This window comes from Mobula birostris, chromosome 6 (assembly GCF_030028105.1).
Source record: "Mobula birostris isolate sMobBir1 chromosome 6, sMobBir1.hap1, whole genome shotgun sequence".
NCBI classification, from domain to species: Eukaryota; Metazoa; Chordata; class Chondrichthyes; order Myliobatiformes; family Myliobatidae; genus Mobula; species Mobula birostris.
The window spans coordinates 29,489,577-29,512,260 of record NC_092375.1 but is presented as its reverse complement, the minus strand read 5'-3'; the positions used below and the strand labels follow the sequence as shown (position 1 = coordinate 29,512,260).

The 22,684-nt window shown below is 39.8% G+C and overlaps 1 protein-coding gene across 2 annotated transcripts in view; it reads left to right on the top strand.

Annotated features, from left to right (window-relative positions):
- Positions 1 to 22,684, top strand: part of LOC140198893 (ephrin type-A receptor 3-like) — a 289,537-nt gene that overhangs the window by 200,632 nt on the left and 66,221 nt on the right. For both annotated transcript variants that reach the window (XM_072260103.1, XM_072260101.1), the window contains exon 6: positions 19,358 to 19,482. In XM_072260103.1, coding sequence (XP_072116204.1) covers positions 19,358 to 19,482 — 125 coding nt within the window. The remainder of the gene's footprint in view (positions 1 to 19,357; positions 19,483 to 22,684) is intronic.

Below are 22,684 nucleotides of genomic sequence, written 5' to 3'. Positions count from 1 at the left end.
GGTTTTTAAAAGCTTCGCAATTCTCTAACTTCCCACTAATTATTGCTCTATTAAATTCCCTCTCTTTGACTTTTACATTGGTATTGATTTTCCTTTTTGAATACTTCTTCCTCTTTGGGATGTACATAACCTGTGCCTTCCGAATTGCTTCCAGAAATTCCTGCCATTGCTGCTCTGTCGTTATCCCTGCCAGTGCCCTTTTCCAATCAGGTCTGTCCATCTCCTCTCTCATGCCTCTGTAATTCCCTTTACTCCACTGAAACATTTGACTTTAGCTTCTCCTTCTCAAATATCAGGGTGAATTCGATCATATTATGATCACCCTCCCCTAAGGGCTCTTTTACCTTAAGCTCTCTAATCAATTCCGGTTCATTGCACAACACACAATCCAGGATAGCAAATTCCCTTATGGGCTCAGCCACGAGCTGCTCTAAAGGGCCATCTCACAGGCATTCTAGAAATTCCCCCTCTTGGTATCTGGAACCAACCTGATTTTCCCAATCTACCTGCATATTGAAATCCCCCATGACTATTGTAACATTGCCCTTTTGGCATGCATTTTCTATCTCCCATTGTAACTTGTAGACCACATCCTTATTACTGTTTGGGGTCTGTATATAACTCCCATCAGGGTCTTTTTACCCTTGCAGTTCCTCAGCTCCATCTACAATGATTCAACTCCTTCTGACGGTATATCACATCTTTCTAATGACTTAATTCCATTTTTTTATCAACAGAGCCAATCCAGCCCCTCTGCCTTCCTGCCTATCCTTTCAATACCATGTATATCTTTGGACATTAAACTCCCAGCCATGATTCAGTGATGCCTGCAACATAATACTTGCCAATCTGTAACTGTGCTGCAAGTTCATCGACCTTATTCTGTATATTGCATTGAACGTCTATTATTTCATCCCTTCACCAAAAGGGGCAATTACTCTTACCTATTTTTATATTAAAATTATTTTGTATGATACATTAATAAGCAATTATTTACAACAAAATTATTCACAGTAGCATTATTTACAGCAGGGCATCTCTACTAAGTTTGAAGGGTCAGAAAGGTTTGGGTCCTTTATTCAAGTCTGCCTTCCATGTTTTAAAACAGATTAGGATGCATTGAAAGAAAGCCATGATGGCTTTGGACACTACCCCCTTTCTCAAGTGATGGATAAGCTTGATTTCTGGTGCCGGGGGAGGGGGCTTGTTGGAAACAGTCTCCTGTATAAGGTGGTAACTGTCCTTTGATATGTTTTCTATGCCTGGCAGGGAGTGGTGTTAGAAACATCCTCACATTCTGCATCTGAGTGAGGCTCGAGATCTACATCAAACCTCTTCCCTTCTGGGACTGGCTCTGGAACTCCATTCGGTAATGGAGTAATTAATTCGGTAAAGCACTCAGCGTAAATGCTTACCTAGAAACGATGTACTGGCATTGGCAAGGATCCGGAGGAGGTTCATGAGGGGGATTCTGGGAATGGAAGGGTTAACTATGAGGTGTGTTTGATGGCCCTGGGCCTGTACTCACTGTGGTTTAGAAGATTTGGGGGGCGGGGATCTCATTGAAACCTATTGAATATTGAAAAGCTGTGGAGGCCAAGTCATTGGGTATATTTAAAGCAGAGCTTGATAGGTTCTTGATTAGTAAGGATATAAAAGATAATGGGGTGAAGGCAGGAGAATGGGATTGAGAGGGATAGTAATAAATCACCCATGATGGAATGGCAGAGCAGACTTGATCAGATAAATGGCCTACTTTTGCTCCTATGTCTTGTGGCATTATGGTCTTCTTCGGGTGCCAACATTGCATGTTCGCAGTATTCAGCAGAGAGACACAAGCAGCAGCAGCAACAAATCAAAACAACTACAGCAAAAGAAGTCTTTTTCTTTCCCTGCCACCTGCTGACCTACTCACACACAGACAGGCCTCCAAACTCAAGACAGGCTGCCACCAAGCCTTTCGTCCTCAGCCCTGGACTCTTCAGACTCAAATGTATTGAGTCTCCAACCTCCAGCCCCTGGCCTGGAAATCTTTATAACACCATTTGAACCTTTTTATATTGACATAAAATACATCTGCTCGTGACATTTTATGGGGGTGTGCTCATATTCAGTCTGACAATTCCTTCCAAAGTCTGACTGGATTGTTAGTGTTTTAATGTTCTGAAAGGCTTTAACTTTACATTGCAGCTGCACAGTCAGATTCAGCCAAAGACAAATCTATTGAAAAAGAAAAGGGAATACATTTTGATGTTTGTGGGAAAACTTAGGCTGAGAGAGGGCATTGGTTGCATATTAACTAACATACTGGACTAATCTGCAGATCCCTTGACTATGATGATAGAGTTACCCTTGCTGTTAATGAATTTAAATTCAAGCAATTAAATGAATCTGGAATAAAAACTTAGTATTCAGTAATGGTAACCTTAGCACAACCTACTTGTTATATAAACACACTTGGTTCATTAATTTACAATAGGGAAGGAGAATTATGGGCCATACATGTTCTGACTTCTCTGTAATTCCAACGTGATTGACTTCAAAATGCCAATTCAAATACTATAGCAAGTCACTCAATTCAGAATGAAATTGGGAATGTACCTCAGACTGCAACACCCACAGTCCATCACCGAATGCATTTTTAAAAAAATCAAAAAATGAAAACTCAGATTCCACTGACAGTTCCATGCATGTCACAGCAGCGTCAATAAATTGGGATTAGTGTTCATTAGTTCCAGCGTTACAGCTGGCCTTTCCTATCACCTTGTGATAGGCTCATGCAGAAAGTCTAAGCATATGATATTGCTCTACAATTTGCCTCTTGTGTTTATCCTTTCCATAGATGCTGCCTGACCTGCTGAGTTCTCCAGCATTTTGTGTGTGTGTGTGTTGCTCTGGATTTCCAGCATCTGGAGAATCTTTTGTACTTATGATGAGATCCAGAGTTTGCCACCTGTGATTTATTCCTTCTCCACTGAGTGTGCTGTTCTGCAGCCTATGCCAATGTCATCATATTGAGTTGCCAGAGCGTCAGGTATTTCCAAACCCTCAAAGTGTCACACCTTGTGCAATTGGAATTCCACAATGAATCCCATGAAGGAGAAATTGTCATTCTTTGTGGAAGCAGGGATTACCAGTGAGTCACAAACTTGGGAGAGGAGGGAAGTCCAAAAGCTAGACTATTATGTAGGCAAACTGCATGGGATACACTAGAACTGGGTACATACTGCTCTGCTGAGACAAGCTGTCTTTCGAATATAATGCTGAAGTATGCTTGGTAGGTTCTTGATTCATTAGGGCATCAAAGGTTGGGAGGGGAGGAAAGGCAGGAGAATGGGGCTGAGAGAGCTAATAAAGCATCCAGGATAGATTAGCGGAACAGACTCAACAGGCAGAATGGCCTAATTCTCCCCCTAAACTTTATGATATTATGGTCTAAGTTGTTTCCGTAAGGAGTGCTCATGAAAGGCGTGCCTCAGAATAACATGCACAAATATCTCCAGCAGTGGAACACGCATCTCTGTTTCAAGGATGGTTCATAACTGGACGCGCCGGCTTAAATTTACAGTGTAGTGTAATTAAATCTGGAAATGATCATAGTCACTTTCTTCTCCAGAAAAATCAATCTTCTGATTTTGCATTCAAGAAAGCAGTGCTACGCAATCAAATTACGAGGACGTTTTCTTAAATATTAAAATAATGCTTTTGTAAAAATTTTGCAATGTTGGCAGTTACAAGATATTTTCTTTGTAAAGTGCATTAGGGAATACATCACAGTGAGCTTTCTGGCTCTATTACAAACATATAGAAGACTTGGTGAAGATTGAACTTTCTGAATTAATTTCATTATTATTTTAATTTTATACACAGCTGTGAGATGTTCACTGTGTATTGACTAGTGATTGAACGGGTTTGGATTACAATATTTATTTGTTCCATTGATTTACCTAGTGATGGAAATATTAGACTAGCGTCTGCTGAAACATCACACAGTATTATGCAGTAGATCTTGATTTAGACTGATCCCATCACAGTAATTATCGTCTCAGTTTCTGAGTAATATAGTGTTACTTTTATTTATACTTTTGCTATTAAGGAGGTAATTGTTTACAGTGCCCTTTCCTGTTGTTGGTCTAACTGAATGAAAACTTGAGGTGTACTGCAAGTATATATGTGGTCTGATTTAAAAGAGGGTTGTTGGTTCTTGACTATTTTGATCTGGTTCATAAGCTTTCTTTAAAAGCTGCATCTTCATATCTAATCCACAACTTCAGGGAGAGATGATTGCTTGAAATAGATTGTTCCCCTACAGGTGTCCATAAAAATGCATCATATATGATTAAAAGTCATCTAACATTGTGACATAGTAAATCTGCACTTCACTGACTGTTGTTACAGCTGGGGCCTCTTTCAGTTTAGAATGTAGACAAGCTGCCTTTAAAAGGGCATATATCATTTAACAATCAAACAATACAGTTATAAATACAAAGCCTATTTCAGATGTACTAAAATATTCAGCTGCGAGAAGGCAAAGATTGTTTGTATTTCTTGAAATATTTTACTTCTGAAATTATGGCACAGTAAATGTAAGTCTTCTAAAAATATATGCACAAACTAAAGTGGAACAGGAATAATAAATGCTGCTTTGAAAAGCAATCTGAATAACAATCATGTTCAAAGTCTTTCTTTCCAAGTAAGGGATATCTTGTTGATTTTATTTCTGAACCGCAAAGTTCAGGGCAGTGAGTATAGTCCACAGTGATTTACAATAAACAAGTTTATTAAATAACATTGGCTGCCTTTAGGGCAACTATCATAACCTCTTGGCCTAGCAATATCCCTCACTGTACCATAACTATCAAACCTGGTTCAATTAGTAGTTGTGAAGCAAGCTATTCCAGACATTCCCAGAAATAGTCAGGTGCCAGGTATGTGGTGATACCTGGTCTGCATACATGCTACGTAGCAAAAACTGAATGCAATATACAGAGCTTAAAAAGACAGCAGCCAGTAGATTAGATTGAAAGTCTGTAATCATTCTATATCTAGTCAGTAATGGAAGTGAATGACTAAAACATCTGACAAGTTGAGGAGGACATTAAGGTCAATTACCTAAACACAAGAGATTCTGCAGATGCCAGAAATCCAGAGCAATGCTCACAAAATGCTGGAAGAACTCAACAGGTCAAATAATATCTCTGGATGGAGAGAGCAGTCAATGTTTCAAGCTGAGATCCTTCATCAGTGATAGTGAAGTCCACCCTGAAAATGAAATTCCTGGTCTTGGTACCTGGTATTAAAAATATAATTCATCCTAAGAGCCATGCTAATGCGCTAAAGTTGCAGTCTTGATAATTGAACCAAAATGTGTTGCTCCTGACTGATTAATAAGTATGCACATAACTTTTGCAGATCTAATTGCTGGTATATATGACAAGGTCCTGAATGCCTTCTTCTATATTGTTGGTAGAACAGTACAAACCCTACTCACAAAGCAGTTGTAAATTCTTTGACAGCGGTATTTCCTGGCTTCCCTGTCAAATCTGTATATTTCTGACATTTGAAAACATTCAATAACAGTCAAAACTATTAAAATACATAAATATAAAATATCCAAAACAACTAAAAACCTCAGGAACAACAAAAAAGCACAACTTAAAATCTTCAGTTTACAAAATTAGTTTAAAAGTTGTAACTTAAGATATATCGGCCATTGTTTTTGGTGGCTGTTCATTCCCTTTGAGATCAATAGATTTAATAGTCTTGCACCAGATGAAATTTGAAGTAGGGCTGACAGATCCCATCACTGTGTTGCAGAATTGTGGCCCACTTCATCTCTGAGTCCATGAAGATCCATCAGAATACAGATACAGTATAAAAAATAATCCCAGGGAAGAGTGGGCAGAAGAATGAAGGACATCCATGGTGACTTTGTATACTGAGCTTGGTGGCATATCTAGATATAATATAACAATATGGCATAGAACTGTTAGTATTGCTCAACAAATTTTGGCATATCATATTATTTTAAATATTTTTCTTAGTACCATATTTACATGTAGAATGTAAAGCTATAATACATGTTGACTGCAGTCTGTTGTGGAAAATTCTAGTATCATTCGTGGGCCATTTCTGAGAAAATTGTATGTTCAAGGTTACACCAATTGGTCAAGTTTACTGCTTGGGCTGCAGATGAAGAGAACAAATTGTGAGTATCACTTGCCCCTCTTGTTGTGAATGCTTTTGAAAGTGCAGATGAGGCTGCCTGGAGTTTGCCCAACTCTTTTTATGAGGGTCTGCATTAGGATGCTTATTGTATAATACCCCATTGAACAGGGTTGTACTTGAATTACAAAACATTAGGAGAATGAGTGTCTCTGATTAACTTTCTGCAATAGTAAGCGTAGCAAAAATTCCTAGCTGAAAATTTATTGCATTTATGCTTCATTTAGATCTAAGTTATCTGTTAAAGAATGATGTCTGCTCATGTCTGCTCATGCACATGGAATGGGACCTTCTTAATCCTAATGGAATTCTTGTCAGGTTCACTATTGGTGGTGATGGTAGTGGTGGAATGGGTGGGGTGGTAATTCGCTTTCACTGATTGAAGCAATTTTAGAGAAACTGAAACTCCTGGCATATTACTCTTCATACACATGACATTGGAAATACAGAGATGACCATAAATATGAGTAGACAACTAAAAGTTTTGCACTATACAGTATATTTTAGCTCGGCAGAACTACTAATGGCTATGACAATCAGACGGGTGGATGGATTTAAAGTGCAGACCACTATGATCTAACAGGATAATTGAATAGGCACAGCAGCCTGGAAGGTCTACTGTTCCCATGTTATGACATGACGTGACAGGATATAAAATGCTCAAATTTTGACATCAATTTTATCAGTATTGCAGAAATACACTGAGTAAAATCTGTCTCATCGATTAGAATATGTCTAGGAATGAGAAAGCACCTGGTTTTCATCAGTGTCTTTTCCCAGCCCTCAGCTTCCTTCTGGAGGTATTTCATCGTTTCATCAGTACTCTGGAGCAATTGACCTGCAAGTTCTTTGGTTGACTGTTATTTCACTAGTAATTGAAGCAGTTAACCTCGTGTCTTTCATTGACCTGCATGGAAAAGGGTTGTTTGTTTTCAAAAAAATCCATTTCGTATTAAAACTGCTTCCTGTTTTAGGAAAACCTATGGAGTAATCACTTTCTGAGCTGACAAACTGCTCAAGTGCCCTTCATTTTACTGGTGAACGTTCTTGCTGTGCTAGTGAGAAATACTTGAGAAATACTTCATTTAAGTGGCCGGGTGTGATTTGCAGAATTGTTGTCAACCTGGGGGTGGAAGGGGGATACTTTCCAATTCTAACCCTCCCTGGTTCCCTGATGATTGGGGTTGGTTCAGAGTGAAGGTCAAAGCAGAAAACTATATTTAGGTAAAAAATGACAAATGGATACAGCAATTAGTTTTCGATGAAATGTAATATAGTTCAAAGCACCCAAAAAAGAAAATAAACAAGCTAGTTACAGTATATACAGTAAGCATGGAATTGGCCTTTGCTCTGAATTTGACATTGTGCAGATTAACATGAATGCTATGTCCTTCCTATAAGCAAAACCTTTAGTTTTAAGTTGTATATATTGTTCACATTTTCTCGTTTCACTAAACTAATTGCTCCAGAAATTGATAAATAGCAAGTCTGTGTCCTTCCTCTGCAGACAGTTACCACCCGTCTTAATAGTAGGCAGTATTCAGACCTCCTACCTGATTGCAGTCTCCCACATTAAGTCCTGTTCAGATAATAATGCCTTACAGATGTGAAGGAAGGATCCTCTTGGCTACAGGTGTGAAAGCAAGATGAATGTACTGCACAACTCACTGCATATTTATGGCTACTATGTAAGTCTTGTCTGTTCCTTGGTTTTCATCAACACATCATTCTGGTCCCAATAAGGCTTATAGTAACAGACTGGGACAAGGGTCTTGACGTCAGCATCCAGAGGAGGGAAAGTTATTATCCAATTACATTTTCGTATGTATAATTGTAGAGAGGGGAATGGTCTCATTGGTAATGTTCTATAAAGTTTAATTATTGCCTGTTAAATATAGGAACTATTGGGCTGTGGAAAATTGCGTGAGAAAAAGTCTGCTGTGATTGTAAAAATATGGGATGCCCTTGTTCTGGGCAGAGTGGAGAAATTCACTTTGGTATCTTGGCCAATGCTTATTACTGTACTGACATCATTTAAAATAGACAGAATATCTGAGCATTTATGTTTTTGGTTGTGAGAGTTTGCACAAATAGGCTACTTTATTTTTCCCACATTACAAAATTTACTTTACCTCAAGAACACCTCACTGACGATCAAGTACTTTGGGGAATCCCGGGATTAGAAAAGCATTGTTTTAATAAAAGCAGATAAGCTAACAATGTGATAAACTCTCACTGTGAACATTGTTGACTGTGTACATACATCTATTGATGCTTCTGGACACATCTTCAGTGATGTTCCTGGAATCATCGGGTGTTTTGGGTCTTTCAACATCATACAACCTCCTCCAGGTGACCCAGCCGGGGCTGATCAGACTGCAGCTTGTGTCCAGATGGCTAACTACTTATGACTCCATGGCTCACCTCTTTTGAGCCACAGCCATCTTGAGGCCCTCTCTGCCGCATCGGTGGTACTGCGGATGGCTCTCCTCTTCCTCTCTCCCTTGATGCCCAAAATGCTGAAGGCTCTAATTAAAGAATGGGCTACAAATCCCCTACAACCAGCCTCCACTGGGAGACACCTCACTCTCCATCCAGCCTGCTAACAGTTGCTGACCTGTCCTGCGTACTTGGATAGCTTCCTTTCAAAGGCCTCCTCCAAGCTATCTTCCCATGGGACTGTCAGCTCCAGCAGCACCACTTGCTTAGTAGACTCAGGCACTAGGGCAATGTCTGGTCGCAGGGTGGTGGCTGCGATATGATTGGGGAAATTCAGCTGCCCTTCGAGGTCCACCAACAACTGCCAGTCCCTTGCAGAGGTCAGAATGCCTGCAGATGTTCTTTTGGCAGGTATTGGCTGCTCCCCAGCTCTGATAAAGGCAATGGTCTGCTTGGAGGGTCGGGACATCTTCGCCCACTCGACTCCTGTGCTGACGACTTCAGCAATGGTCTTCAGGACCTGATCATGTCTCCACCTGTACCGTCCCTCACCAAGTGCCCTTGCACAGCCGCTGAGGATGTGCTCCAGGGTTCCCCGCTTGGAGCACAGTGGGAACACAGATGACTCTGTCTTGCCCCATGTGTGCAGGTTTGATAGGCTTGGAAGCACATTGTACACTGCCTGGATGAGAAACTGGATGTGGTGTGGTTCGGCTTTCTAAAGATCAGCCCAGGTCACTTTCTTCTCAACCGCGTTGAAGTACCTGTATATCACACTTTGATGGAGATAAAGCGGGAAAGCTTCATCAACTTTTCTTACTGGATCAATGCTTATCATTGACACATGGCATTTAAGCTATTATAGAGAGTTTCTGATTCTCTGTAAAGTTTTTTTTTCACAGTTTCCTTATTCCTAATTGCATTCCAAACAAAATATTATTACCTAACGGATCGTACAAAGCGCCACTACTAATATCTTAAGTCTACATCATGAGAAACAGAGAAAGTTTGTCTAATTTACTTGTTTTGAACTTGGATCGGAAGAATATTTAAAATGTGCAACAAATTCAAGATGCAGCCCATGTTGTAAACAATCTGTGAGAAAAAAGTTATGTCTTGAATTTACCATGATGGGACAGCATTAGACTGTCTAAAGATCTTTTAAACATCCACGAACAATAGGAGGATTTGCATAGATGTTACATTTGCTGAGGGGTGTGTTTGGTACTCATGTATAAGTACTTCAGCCACCTATTCTCCTTTTCCCAACTATGATTCCCCTCTCCCTGCTACTCTCAGTCCAGAATAGACTCGTATCAGAATCAGGTTTATCATCACTCACATGTGCCATGAAATTTGTCTTTTTTGCACAGTACTGCATTTACGTATATATGTACTATAGTTTATGTATTTGCACTGTACTGCTGCAAAACAACAAATTTCACCAGTGATGATAAACTTGATTCTGATCTCTCTGTGTTAGTCTTTTCCTATGTGCGAATTACTGCTACAGTTTCTCCCTGTTCTGAAGTACTAACAGTACTTGTCTCAAGGCTGGTGCAGTAAAGGTTCATCTTACTGATTCATGGAATGGGGAATTTGTCCTGTGAGGAGTCAGGCAAGTTATGCCTATACACTTTAGAAATGGCCACTTCTAATGGAGGTGATCCCTCTCTGTAATGTTGGCTCAGCTTTTCTCTCCCCATTAGCACAATCAATCAAGCTGACAATCCTACTTTTGCACTCTTCTACCTTTCTCATTCCTTTATCTGTTTTATCTCTCTCTCTCTCTCGCTCCTCTCCTCTCCGATGTGCCCCTGCCCCGCAACTCTTGCTTCACTCTGTGTGATATATTCCAACTGTCATACCCATCAGAAAGGTATACCTCGCCCGCCTTCCTCCTCTGCAGCTCAGATGAACCTGTTATTTTCTCTTCACCAGTTCTAAGAAGAGTTCTTTGACCTAAACAGTTCTCTTTAAGCAGGTGCTGTATGACCTTTTGAGAGTTCCCAGCATTTTCTATTATTATTTCAGATTTCCAATATCTGCTTTTTTTTGAATATCCATTGTTGTTTAGAAGTTAGAAGATCAGGATCAGGTTCAATATCACCGACATGTTCCTGAATTGTTGAGTGTGTGCCTTCATGTTTCTGTACCTCCTTCCTGATGGTAGCAATGAGAACAAGGCATGACCTGGGCAATAGGGGTCCTTAATAGATACTGCCTTTTTGAGCCATTGCTCCTTGATGATTGAGAGGTAATATCACTGAAACATGCAAAAATCATAACGTATACCTGTAGATACAGGAAAGATGCTTCCTCTGACCTCAGTGCCTGGAAAATCAAGTCACAGTCGAAGAGTTAGGGGCCGGACCTTCACCACGAGAAATTTCTGCACAGTTAATCTATGCAGTTTATTTCTTACAAAATCCATGGGGGCACAGCCATTGAGTATACTCAAGCTGGAGATTGAGAAAATTTTTAGATATTAAGCAAATCAGTGAGACATCACTGTGGCACAGCTGGTAGAACTGTGGCCTCAAACTGCTCCAGGCACCCATGTTCAATCGTGACCTCGGATGCTGTCTGTGTGGAGTTTGCAAGTTCTTCCTGAGACTGCAGAGGTTTCCTTTGAGTGCAGTGACTTCCTCCCGCACCCCAGAGATGTGCAAGTTGGCAGGTCAATTGGCCACTGTAAATTGGTAGAAACAAGGGGCAGAGGAAATGGGAAAGTGAGCAGAATAAAATGGGTATTATGTGGGATGTGTGCAAATGGATGCGATGGTCAGCATGGGATCAGTGCAGCAAGTGGCCTGTTTCCATGCTGTACGGACCATTTGATCCTTATGGTATGATATGGAGTTAATATAGGAAAGTAATGTTGGGGTTAGGTATCTGCCCTGATCTTCTTCCAATGGTAGAGCAGGCACTAAGAGTTGAAAAGTCTACTCTCACTTTTTTTTTGTACTAACTTCTTTGGGAGCATGTAAAGGAAAGTGGATGTTATCACAAAAAGATTTTTTGTTGCTTTCGTTTCTCTAATTTCAATGACTTTCAAGAACAAATAAATAGCTTTGATCGGAAGTCTCATACTTCCATAATAACATGAAGGTTAAGTTAAATATATCAGATACTTTGTCTTGTATATATTTGCTTTCTTCAGTGTACCCTGTTAGGTTTATTCTGGCACAAATGAGGGAATTTGACACTGTCACACACTTTCTGAGTACACAATGGATATTAGGAAGAGCATTTTTGCATGCAAGTACTTATAGTAGAACTTTTCCTGGAGGGCACATTGGCAGCCTATTGAAACCATCTGAGGAAGCATTTGGAAACTTGTGTCTGCTAATGAGCACCAAGGTTTGAAACTACTGAGCACCAGGCACTCTCTGATTTGTTTTCCTCATCCTACAGTAGTATGGTCTTCAAAGCCCCCAGTGAATTTGGATCTGGTTTTCAGATTTCATTCACTTCAACATGAGCTCTTATCAGTATGTGAATGGGTCAATTTTCTCTGCTTTCACCATTTCTACCAGAGCCCATAGAACTGAAACTGGTTTCTCGGCAGTACAACAGGTCACTGCAATTTGTGCACAGCTTCATCGCGTTTACCAGCCTTGTTTCACTCCCAGCAAACTCCTCAGTAACTGAGCCAAATAATTTTGGGGCAATCTAGTTGGAATTTTAGCTGCATTTGGAATGAGTCTGGAAACCATAGCTCAGAGAAGGATAAGGATAAGCTTAGATTAAAGTTGGGTTATCCTCCTTTGCAAAGCTACTTTAACCAATCTAGCAGTAACCTGGTTCAAGCAGTAACCAGGTTAAAAGAACTATTCTCGACACAAGAGGTACTGCAGATGCTGGAAATCTAGAACGATACGTGCAATGTGTTGGAGGAGCTCAGCAGGTCAGTCCTGATGAAGGGTCTCAGCCCAAAACGTTGTCAGGCTGTCAACATTCCCATCCTCTGATGCTGCCTGACTTGCTGAGCTCCTCCAGCACAGTCATGTCATTAAGAAAAGGCTGGCTGATAACAGCTTGGAGATATTCCAGCTTGATCCTCCCGATCTCCCTCAACTGGCCTCAGTCTGTGTCTTAGTACACTAGCACTCAGAAGAATGGCATTTTAGGATTTCTATTGTCAATTACAAATGGGTATTTAATTTAAATTAAGCCGGGACCTTAATTGAAGGATAACTTAATTGTCCCTTTCTTCATCTGCCTATGCGCAGGAATGTACTTTGTTAAACCTTCTGTTTTCTCAGCTGAGCAGAGATTTGACATGAAGTACCAACAATTCCTCTCCCCACCCCGCCATGTCCCATGGCCCCCTATATGCTGCTCGACCCACAGAGTTCCATCAGCAGATTTGTGTCTTGTTGTGTGAATACAAGATGCTGCCTAGGTGTCAAATTAACCTCTGGTTTGTATAACATTATCCAGCTTGCAGAGAGTGTATGTCAAAGCTATCAAGGAAATTTGTGTTAGATTGACCAAAGTCAAAGTGGGTATGCAGTTGGTTGGCTGAGAGACCTGTCCTGCTTTTGACTCTTCTTTCTATTTTTATACATTTGCTTTAATGTGGAATTGAGGAAAGCGTATAATATGCATATTTTCTCTCTGGGTTTTATAATTACACTTTAAGAGTTGTGTTTGTAAGGCTGTCAGCAGAATGTTAAGCCCACCCTTTGCGTATCTTATTTTTCAAATAACATTCCCTCAAATGTAATTATAGAACAAAGAACGCAGGGTACCTTGATTTACAACTATTAGAAAAAAATCATGTTATTTTCATGTGTGCAGGATGAAAAGGGGAGATGCTCCTTCAAACATCATTATTAATACTTTAATGTCCTCAAACTTAAAATTCATTAGCCTTGCAGACAAAAACTAACAAATATTACAATTTATTTATGTAAATCAGAGTAGGAGTAGGAATATCTCCCAGGGAACTGGAGGTCCAGCAGACAAACATTTATACATGTTGGTTGGTTTCTCTTTCGTAGTCTGTCCAAAGCATGATCTGATAAAATAAAGCGATTTTGTTTTGAATAAATCTGCAACAGGTTTCATGGTGAAAGGTTAATATATTCTTGTCTTCAGTGGCATGGTGATGCTGTGCTTGGAGAATTGTTTGTATTAGTGAGTTCTTATTGTTAAGTGTATTTCCTATGGAGAAAAAACTGTAAACTGTACATAGTGGCCACTTTATCAGGTTCAACTGTACACCTGCTCATTAATGCAAATATCTAATCAGCCATTCACGTTACAGCAACTCAATGTATAAGAGCACGTCAACATGGTCAAGAGGTTCATTTGTTGTTCAGACCAAACATCAGAATGGGAAGAAATGTGATCTAAGTGATGTTGACCTTGGAATGATTGTGGGTGCCAGATGTGATGGTTGATATCTCCAAAACTGACAATCTCCTGGGATTTTCACACACAACATTCTTTAGAGTTTACAGAGAATGGGGTGGAAAAACAAAAAGAAATCCAGTGAGCAGCAGTTCTGTGGGCGAAAATGCCTTGATAATAAAAGCAGTCGTAGCGGAGTGGCCAGACTGGTTCAAGGTGACAGTAAGAAGACAGTAACTCAAATAACCATGTGTTACAATAATGAGGTTCAGAAGAACACGTCTGAACACACAATATGTTGAACCTTGAAGTGGATGGCCTGCAGCAGTAGAAAACCACAAACGTGCACTCAGTGGTCACTTTGTTAGGTACAGGAAATAACTAATAAAGTAGCCACTGAGAGTATATATGCCATATATACAATTATTAAGGGATAACAAACTGCTTTCATTGCAGTTGGCATATTTCTGGACAATAGAACTACGCCTTTCTACATAGAATAATAGAACAATGCTTGTAGAAAATGTTAATCCTTTTAAGCAGCTCCATGTTAAGCAGGACCCTGATGGGAGTTACATATAGGCCTCTGAACAGTAGCCAGGATGTAGGCTACAAATTATAGTGGGTGAAAGAACGATGCTGAGAGGGATAATAAATCAACCATGGTCGAATGGTGGAGCAGGCTCTGTGGGCCAAGAGGCTTAATTCTGCTCCTGAGTCTTATGGTCGTATGGTCTTATGTTTTCTCATTTAATTTCACTGCTACAGCTGAGTGCAAATATTTGTTTTGCTGTGCGAAGTCTAGTAATAACTCCATTGTACGGCACTGCTCTGTCTTCTGCAGGCAAATTGAAACTTCACCAATATAACCTACATCCATGTTTTCCTTGGCAAATACTGAGGAAAGAATAACATTTTGCTGGCCCTTTGAAGTAACCACTAATCACTGGTGTCCATTCAGGCAATTTACCTGATGACGAAACCTTAAAAACCTTAATCTTCAGGGATTATCCATTCTAGCTTTTGGTTTTCCACAGGCTTTTGCAAAGGAACTTGCCTGAAGATCTTTTTCACATCTCAATGTGTTACAGAGTCATAGCTAAAACTTGTTCTGATGTTTTGTAATAAGCAGCAAAGTCTTGTTTATCTGCACACTGCTGTCAAATTAGGAAAGTGTGCAAAAGATGTGTTCAAAATATGGAGGAGTCACACTTCTGGATGACTTGCAATCACTCTACTGAAGAGCTTTTCGTTGATTGCCACTTTTGCTCTGTGTCACATTTCCACTTTGATCCATTCAGGCTGTAGTCCCCTGCACTGTTACATTGAGGAGCAAGGTAAACTTGAGGAACAACAGCTCATCTCTTACCAGGGTACAATGCAGCCAGGTGGACTCAATACTGAATTCTACAACTTTGGGTAACTTGATTTCCCTGTCTGTATTAGTCACAGGTTGATGATATGAAACCAGTTAGCTTTTTTTCCACTTTTCTTTTCCTCTGGGAGTGGAGGACAAGCCAGATATGATGGGCGTGCCTTCCCTTCAGCATTATACAACTCATATATTTTTTTGATATTCTTTCATATATACTCTCCCTTCCTAATGGCTGTATTTTGCTCATTGATCAAATACAGTACAGTACCTTGTTTCCAATTTATCTCTATGGTTACCCCAGTCTTCCCCTTTTAGAGAGATGCCCCCTTCTCCACTCTCTCTCAGCAGCTTAACAAGCTTATTATCTATTTTTTTATGTATAAAATTCATTCAAATGATTATACTATGCCAACAATACACTACTATAAAATATTCAGGACTTCATAAACCACACTATTTGCAGTTTTAAATTAAAATACATTAACACTGCCCACCACACACTTGAGCTCCTGAGGGCCCACCCATTCCAGGAAATCCTGCGTCGTACCCGCAGATGTCGCATGCTCCTTATACAGGGTCACCCAGTTATGGACTTAACCTTGGAGGAGGGGCCGGCGGTCGGATCAGGCAGAACTCTTGACTGCCTGCTGCCTGGACGCATGGACGGCCAGTTTGGCCAGTCCCAGGAGCAAACCCACCAGAAGATCTGTCAGGCAGCTGACACCCCTCTGCACCAGGTGATCAGGAGTGTGGGGCTGATGTGCAGCCACAGCTTAAGGAACAGGCCCTTTAAATATCCAAATAGAGGCTGCAACCATTCACACTCCATATACACATGGTAAATGACAGGTGGCTGGGATGTAGATGAACCAACTCAAGAATTGGCTGCATGGGACTGTTCTATGCAACACTCTCTACCCCAGGTCCCCAATGTAAAGGGGGAATACTCCTGCCTAAAGAGCCCTCCACTGCTTCTTTTCTCTTCCTCAGTTCTCATGAAGAGTCAAGAATCTTTCACCTGAAACATGAACTATGTTTTGCTTTCCGCAGATGTGACTTGACCGTCTCGGTGTTTCCAGCAATTTCTGTTTAGATTATTAACATATTGTGACCTCAATAAATTTTCTACACACCTCTGGAAATTTTGGTTAGGATTAACCAAACTTTCATGTCATATTTCCAGTGATCAAGGTAGTCTCTATAAGCTCATCTACTAGCTTTGAAGGTCTGAATTTGGACTGGTAAAACAAAGATCATCTAAGTCACAATATCTCAAAGGAGGTAGAATTACTGTCCATTGTCCCTAAGTTTAGACTTTTCATTATTGCACAACACCATTACAGAATTCCCTACTCTCAATTTAGTTTGAAGTAAAATTCCAAACTCCAAATGTAAGGTTGTTTTCACCTCAATCTACCCCAAGTTTGTGATTTTATTTTGCCCTAAGCAACACACGTGGGTTAATCAGGGTCCAACAGTTAACTGCTCCAAGATGACAATTCATCCACATCTGGTCTGTCTCAGTACTCTGGGCATCACAATGAGTGCATACTCACTCTAACGCAAGTGCAGAAGTAATTGTCCTGGGGTGCAACCGTGAGTATTCATTGGTCTGATATCAGAAATGATCATGACAGATGAGAATGTGAGCTCAAAACACATTCGTTTTAATTTGCAACTCTGGTATAACGTTCATCAGACAAATTAATTTAAGACATATCTGAGTGTAATGTTAAGTGATCCTTTGATTATTGAATAACTTGATTGGGATTTCCTGGTGTAAGCAATATAATTGCCGTCACTCTAAAGGTGTATTTGGGAAAAAGGTGCCTTTTATCCTCATCTTGTGCCCCCCATATTGAAGTTGACTGACTTAGCTGCTGTTTACAACAGGGCAGACAAACAGTTGTCTGCACATTTCAAACGTGCTGACATGCTTATTAAATGAATATTACAGTTCAACACAAGGAAATATAGAACAGGCAAATTATTGTCTGCACCTCCCTGTTGTATTTTGCTGTTTTTTCCAAAAGATGAAATGGTCTGAGTAGGCTAAACTACAGATGCTTGTTTTATTATTACTGTTCTGGCATTATCCAACCAAATTTCAGGAGTAATATTATTGCAATAGCATCAGACATTTTTTACATTCAAAGTAAAATAAAAATCAATAATTAAATTGATATTTCATCATGAGCTCTCCTTGTGTTACAAATTAAATAGGTTTAATTTCCAATATTGGACTTGCAATGGCAGCTTCTCAATAAGGAGTCTGGCTTCCTGCCAGGCATGGTTTTACAAGCAAGGGAGAAAAAATATAAAACCAAAACTGAAAATGAAGGTCAGATGTTATCAGAGAATCAGTTATTGATCCGAAAATTAGCTCTGATTTTCTTTCTATAATGCCCTGACACCCCGAGACACAATTTCTCATTTTATTTAATTTTTCCAGTCTCTGCAGTATCTTGTTTTTGTGGGGAGGAAGGATTTTGTAGGATATAAAGGGTTTCCTCTTCTGACAAGATCAGGAGCCAAGGAGATATTTTTCCCCTCCCATTGCCTGGAGAAGGGATAATTCAAAATGCTCGATAAAATATTTGAAAGCGGAACTGATAGATCTTGGATTTGTGGTTCGCATGGAACAAAACCCTAACAGGAATTATGGGAGTGCCGGGAGCTAAACTAAAACAATGTGTGATTTGCAAGGATGTTACCAGATTGAAAAGATCATAAAAAAATCATCAAAAGAATGGTGAACTTTTGTCTAAAATAGACAGTGTGCTAAAGAACTTAGAGATTGAAATTAGGAGTCTTGAAACTGTGGGTAAGGAAGAGTCGTGAGCTCTGGATAAAAGGATATAAACGTAAGCTGGTTGTCAACAGATCAAATAAAAAGCCTTGGAAGAATTTCTTCAGAGTGCTGCATACATGAAACTTAATGTCTCATGGTATTGGATTGGTATTGTCACGTGAACCAAGATACAATGAAAAGCTTATCTTGCGTACTGTTCATACAGATCAAACATTACACAGTGCATTGAGCTAGAAGAAGGTAAAACTATAACTTTCATGAGTCAACTGACTTAGGCCATTGTAATGGGAACAATTGACTTGGCTCAGTGTGTTCCCAGACCAAGTGAGGAAAATGTTCTCAGAGCACTGGGGTTGACCAGGATCCAGTAATTCTTTGCATGGGGTGCAAATGCTGGATGAAGAAATGATAGGGCTCCAGACGTGATTAGCTTGCCAGCAGTTACAAGGGAAGAACATTCCTTACAGCAAGATAGCAGAGGGCTGCTCACACTCAGGATAATATGATCCAGTTAAACAATTGTCTGCAGCTGGAGAAAGATGAAAATTCAATTGAAAACAAAACCCTTTAAAGATAAGGAGTAATGGCAGCTGCTGAGACAAAGAGCAAGCACACTCACCACCAGTACACTCTACAGACTGTGTTCTGGCTGCAAGTTAAAAAAGAGCTCACATTAATGCATTAGGTGGATAAGATTAGGAAAGTGGGCGAATTTGTACAACATACGTTTCACTGTTACTTTATGATTCAGTGTGTTGAAAGCTTGATCATTCATTTAGCAGGATGGTTAGGTAGTTTAAAAAATTTGGTGAGCCAGCGTGTGTGTCCTTGGCACAGCTTTCAGCTGACATATGCAATACCTGTATGTGTCTCTATCCAGATATATACCAAGTCGCTTGATTAAAGATTGTGACAGATTGCTCACGGTTGTAGCAATCTCTCCTTGATGGAGTCTGAACATTGTGAAGCTTAGTCTAATCCTTTGTTAAGGCTACCATTTCCAAAATATATTTCAAGACAGTGCTTCCAGCTGTTCAGTCTTGCCACAGGGACAACTTTAATTAGAGTTTGTTTTGGATGGAAATGATTCTGGTTGGCACAGGTTTTGACAAAATGGTCTTTAATTGTGTTTTGATCTTTCCTAGCTCCTTCACTGGTCACTGTGATTAAGAAGGATTGGTCATCACGAAACACCATTGCTCTCTCTTGGCAAGAACCAGAGCATCCTAATGGGATCATATTAGACTACGAGGTCAAGTTCTATGAGAAGGTGGGGAAGTGAATAAAGCACCATGTGTTCAGCAATTGTACAAGGAAACCCAGTTAGTGTAGGAAATTTTCTCTCAACACTTCAATGAGCAGTCATCCTTTCTTCTATTCCTGTGATTAATTTGTCTAATGTGTACTTTAGCACCAGAACTTTGGTTCTGATCATTTTCAGTCAGAATGCTTTGTTTCAAAATGTTTGGTTTGATTTCATATAATGTACTTCAACACATCAAATGTGGGCGTTGAGAATAGGGATTTAGTGGGAAAGAAAAGAACTGGCCCCACTTCTAATCTCAGAGAACTGGTCTCAAAGGGGAAGGATTTCCTTTGAAAGCCATCTGCAGCCAAATCATAAATGTTTACTTTGGAAATGCCAGTTCTATTATGCTGACGAAAGAGCACAAAGAAAATTATCCTACAATATCTCCGTCAATCCGATTGCCCTTATTTTACTGCTCCTGTGGTCTTTCTCTTACAGAGTACACAAAATAGATTGCTTCCCTTTTAACTTACACAGGTTATGTCTTGTTTTCAGGATTCAGTAGCAAGCTTCTGATCTCAAGGGTAGCATTTTACCATGGAATTTATAAGCAGGAATGTAATTAGAAGTTAATAACTTTGCTTGCAGATCTGCAACTAATAATGTCTTGCAAATACAAAGGGATAACCTGTAATTACAAGAACTACAATTAAACAATGTATGGTGTAAAAGTTAATCAGTCACCATAACTAAGCACTCCACAGAAGCCACATGACATCATGATTGTGCTTTTCTTTCTATCACTCCCACAGCGGTCTATCCCCTGTCACTCTTCTGCGTAGATCTCTTGTACATGGTCTGACAATGTCTGCTTTAACTGATGACACTCTTTTTTTTCCAGACTGAGCTGCTCTTTATTATCTTGTGAAGATGCCAATATTCAGTCATTGTGTACCCTTTAGCTTATTGCAAAGCTGCAGCCATATTCACACTTATCAATTCTCTCCAACTGAGTGTGTAACCACCAGCTAATGTCCAATAGTTTCTGTACAATAAATTTGAATAATGTCCAGTCTCAGTGCTTTCATCGAGGAGGCATTATCATTAAGGCTGATTCTGGATATTGCACATCCAGAATAATCAGATAGCAATTTTACTGGACATATAAAATAGCATAAATAGAAATGACTTAAAGTGAATATTAACATTTCTTTTCTTCTTCAAAGTGCAGATAAATCACTTTAATGTTCATTGATGCTCGTTTATTTTATAATTGCAAATAGCTTTGTTTCTTGAGATCTTTATTACCCAAGAATAAATTAAACTATAGAATAACAGAGGCACTGCAGTGTGGAAGGGGCTTATTTGTCCCACAGAGTTTTGCCAGTGATCTAGTCAATCCCATTTCTCAGCTCTTTCCCCAGAGCTTCGGATTTTTTTTTCTCCTTTGAGCATTCATACAGTTCCCTTTTAAAGGCTACAATTAAATCTGCTTCCACTGTCTTTTTAAGTAGAGAGCGCCAGATCATGGCTATTCTCTGTCTGTAAAAGTTTTTCATCATGTCCTCCCAATTCTATAGCAATCACCTGACATCTCTACTCTCGGGCCGTTACTCTTCTATCAAAGGGAATGTTTTGCTTCATTAATGTTGTGTTGATCTATCATTATTTTGAATGCCCACAGATGACCACTTAGTCTTCTCATCTATAAGGAGAACATTTCAATAAATCAGTTCTACACCCTTTCTGGGGTATTCATATCCTTCTTTGGTGGGCAGAATTGGAAGTAATATTTTAGATTCAACCAAACCAGTAATTTGGGACGTTGAACATAATGTCCTAACTTCTATATTCTGTTCCTCTGATTTTAAAATACATAACCTAGAGGTTTATTTGGTGTAAAATCAACTCCAAGACCAGAGCTTGAAAATTTCTTTGATACCCCAACCTGATACACATAGTCAGATCCCTTCAGGGTTGAATTGGTTTGCTAGTCTGTGTAGTACAATCATTCAGTAAGAAATAGGACCTGCTTCCCCTGTTTCTGTAGTGTGTCAGCTAAGTTCAGGCCATCACTTGTTCATTATGTGTCATGTCGTATGGCGTGGGTGATTATGGTCGTTCCATGACCATGATTGTTCTTGGCAGATTTTTCTACAGAAATGCATTGCCTGCTTCTGGGCAGTGTTTTTACAAGACAGGTGATCCCAGCCATTATCAATACTTTACAGAGATTGGCTGCCTGGCATCAGTGGTTGCATAACCAGGACTAGTGATATGCACCAGCTACTCATACAACCATCCACCACCTGCCCATAGCTTCACATGACCCCGACTGGGGATGAAGCAGGTGCTACACTTTGCCCAAGAGTGACCTGCAGGCTAGAGGAGGGAAGGAGCACCTTACACCTCCTTTGATAGATACGTATCTCCACCTGCCACTCATTCAGGCCATCATAACTACCATATCTCCCAGTAAAGGATCTTAGTGGATTTACTTCTAAAAACTGACCTGACCTGATTTGACTAAGTACATAGACTTATAATGGGACTAGGTGAGAGTAAGCGTTTGGCACGGACTAGAAAGGCCAAGATGGCCTGTTTCCGTGCTGTAATTGTTATATAGTTTATATGGTTATATTTGACCCAAAAAAAAAGAGCTGGATCCCATTGGTCTTCTGTCAGGCACAGGATTCCTATGTCACATTCTCAACCAGTTGTGCCATCTTGTAAGTCTCTTGCACATTTACAGTCTGTTTCTCCACCCCGCAGAGTTGCACTTTTTTCTTTTGTACGTATTGCCTTTTACTGCTCGTTCAGTCAAATAGAGTTGCACTGTAATTCTTTGTGTCAAATTTCATCTGCCTTGGCTTCACTCCTTGTTCTAATCTGTCCTCTAGCTGCTCAGTCATCTCAGCAATTCTGTGTGATATCAAAGTGGCTTTGTACACCTAAGTCAATGCCACCTAGATCAAACAGCCCATGCAGAAACAGAGGAACTATTCCATGCCAGTCTTAAAATAAATTATAAAAAAAATCAGAAAACCAATCTGTTTGAAAGACAAAAACAAGAGACTATAAAATGGTGTATACTTCAACAACTTAAGTAGTGAGGTCATTATTATGCAATTTATAAAGGACGTTATAAACATAAGCACTTTGAATGCCCCTTTTATCTTTAGCCTGGTTCCCTGCATGCTCCCTCCCCATGAGAACAAATGTA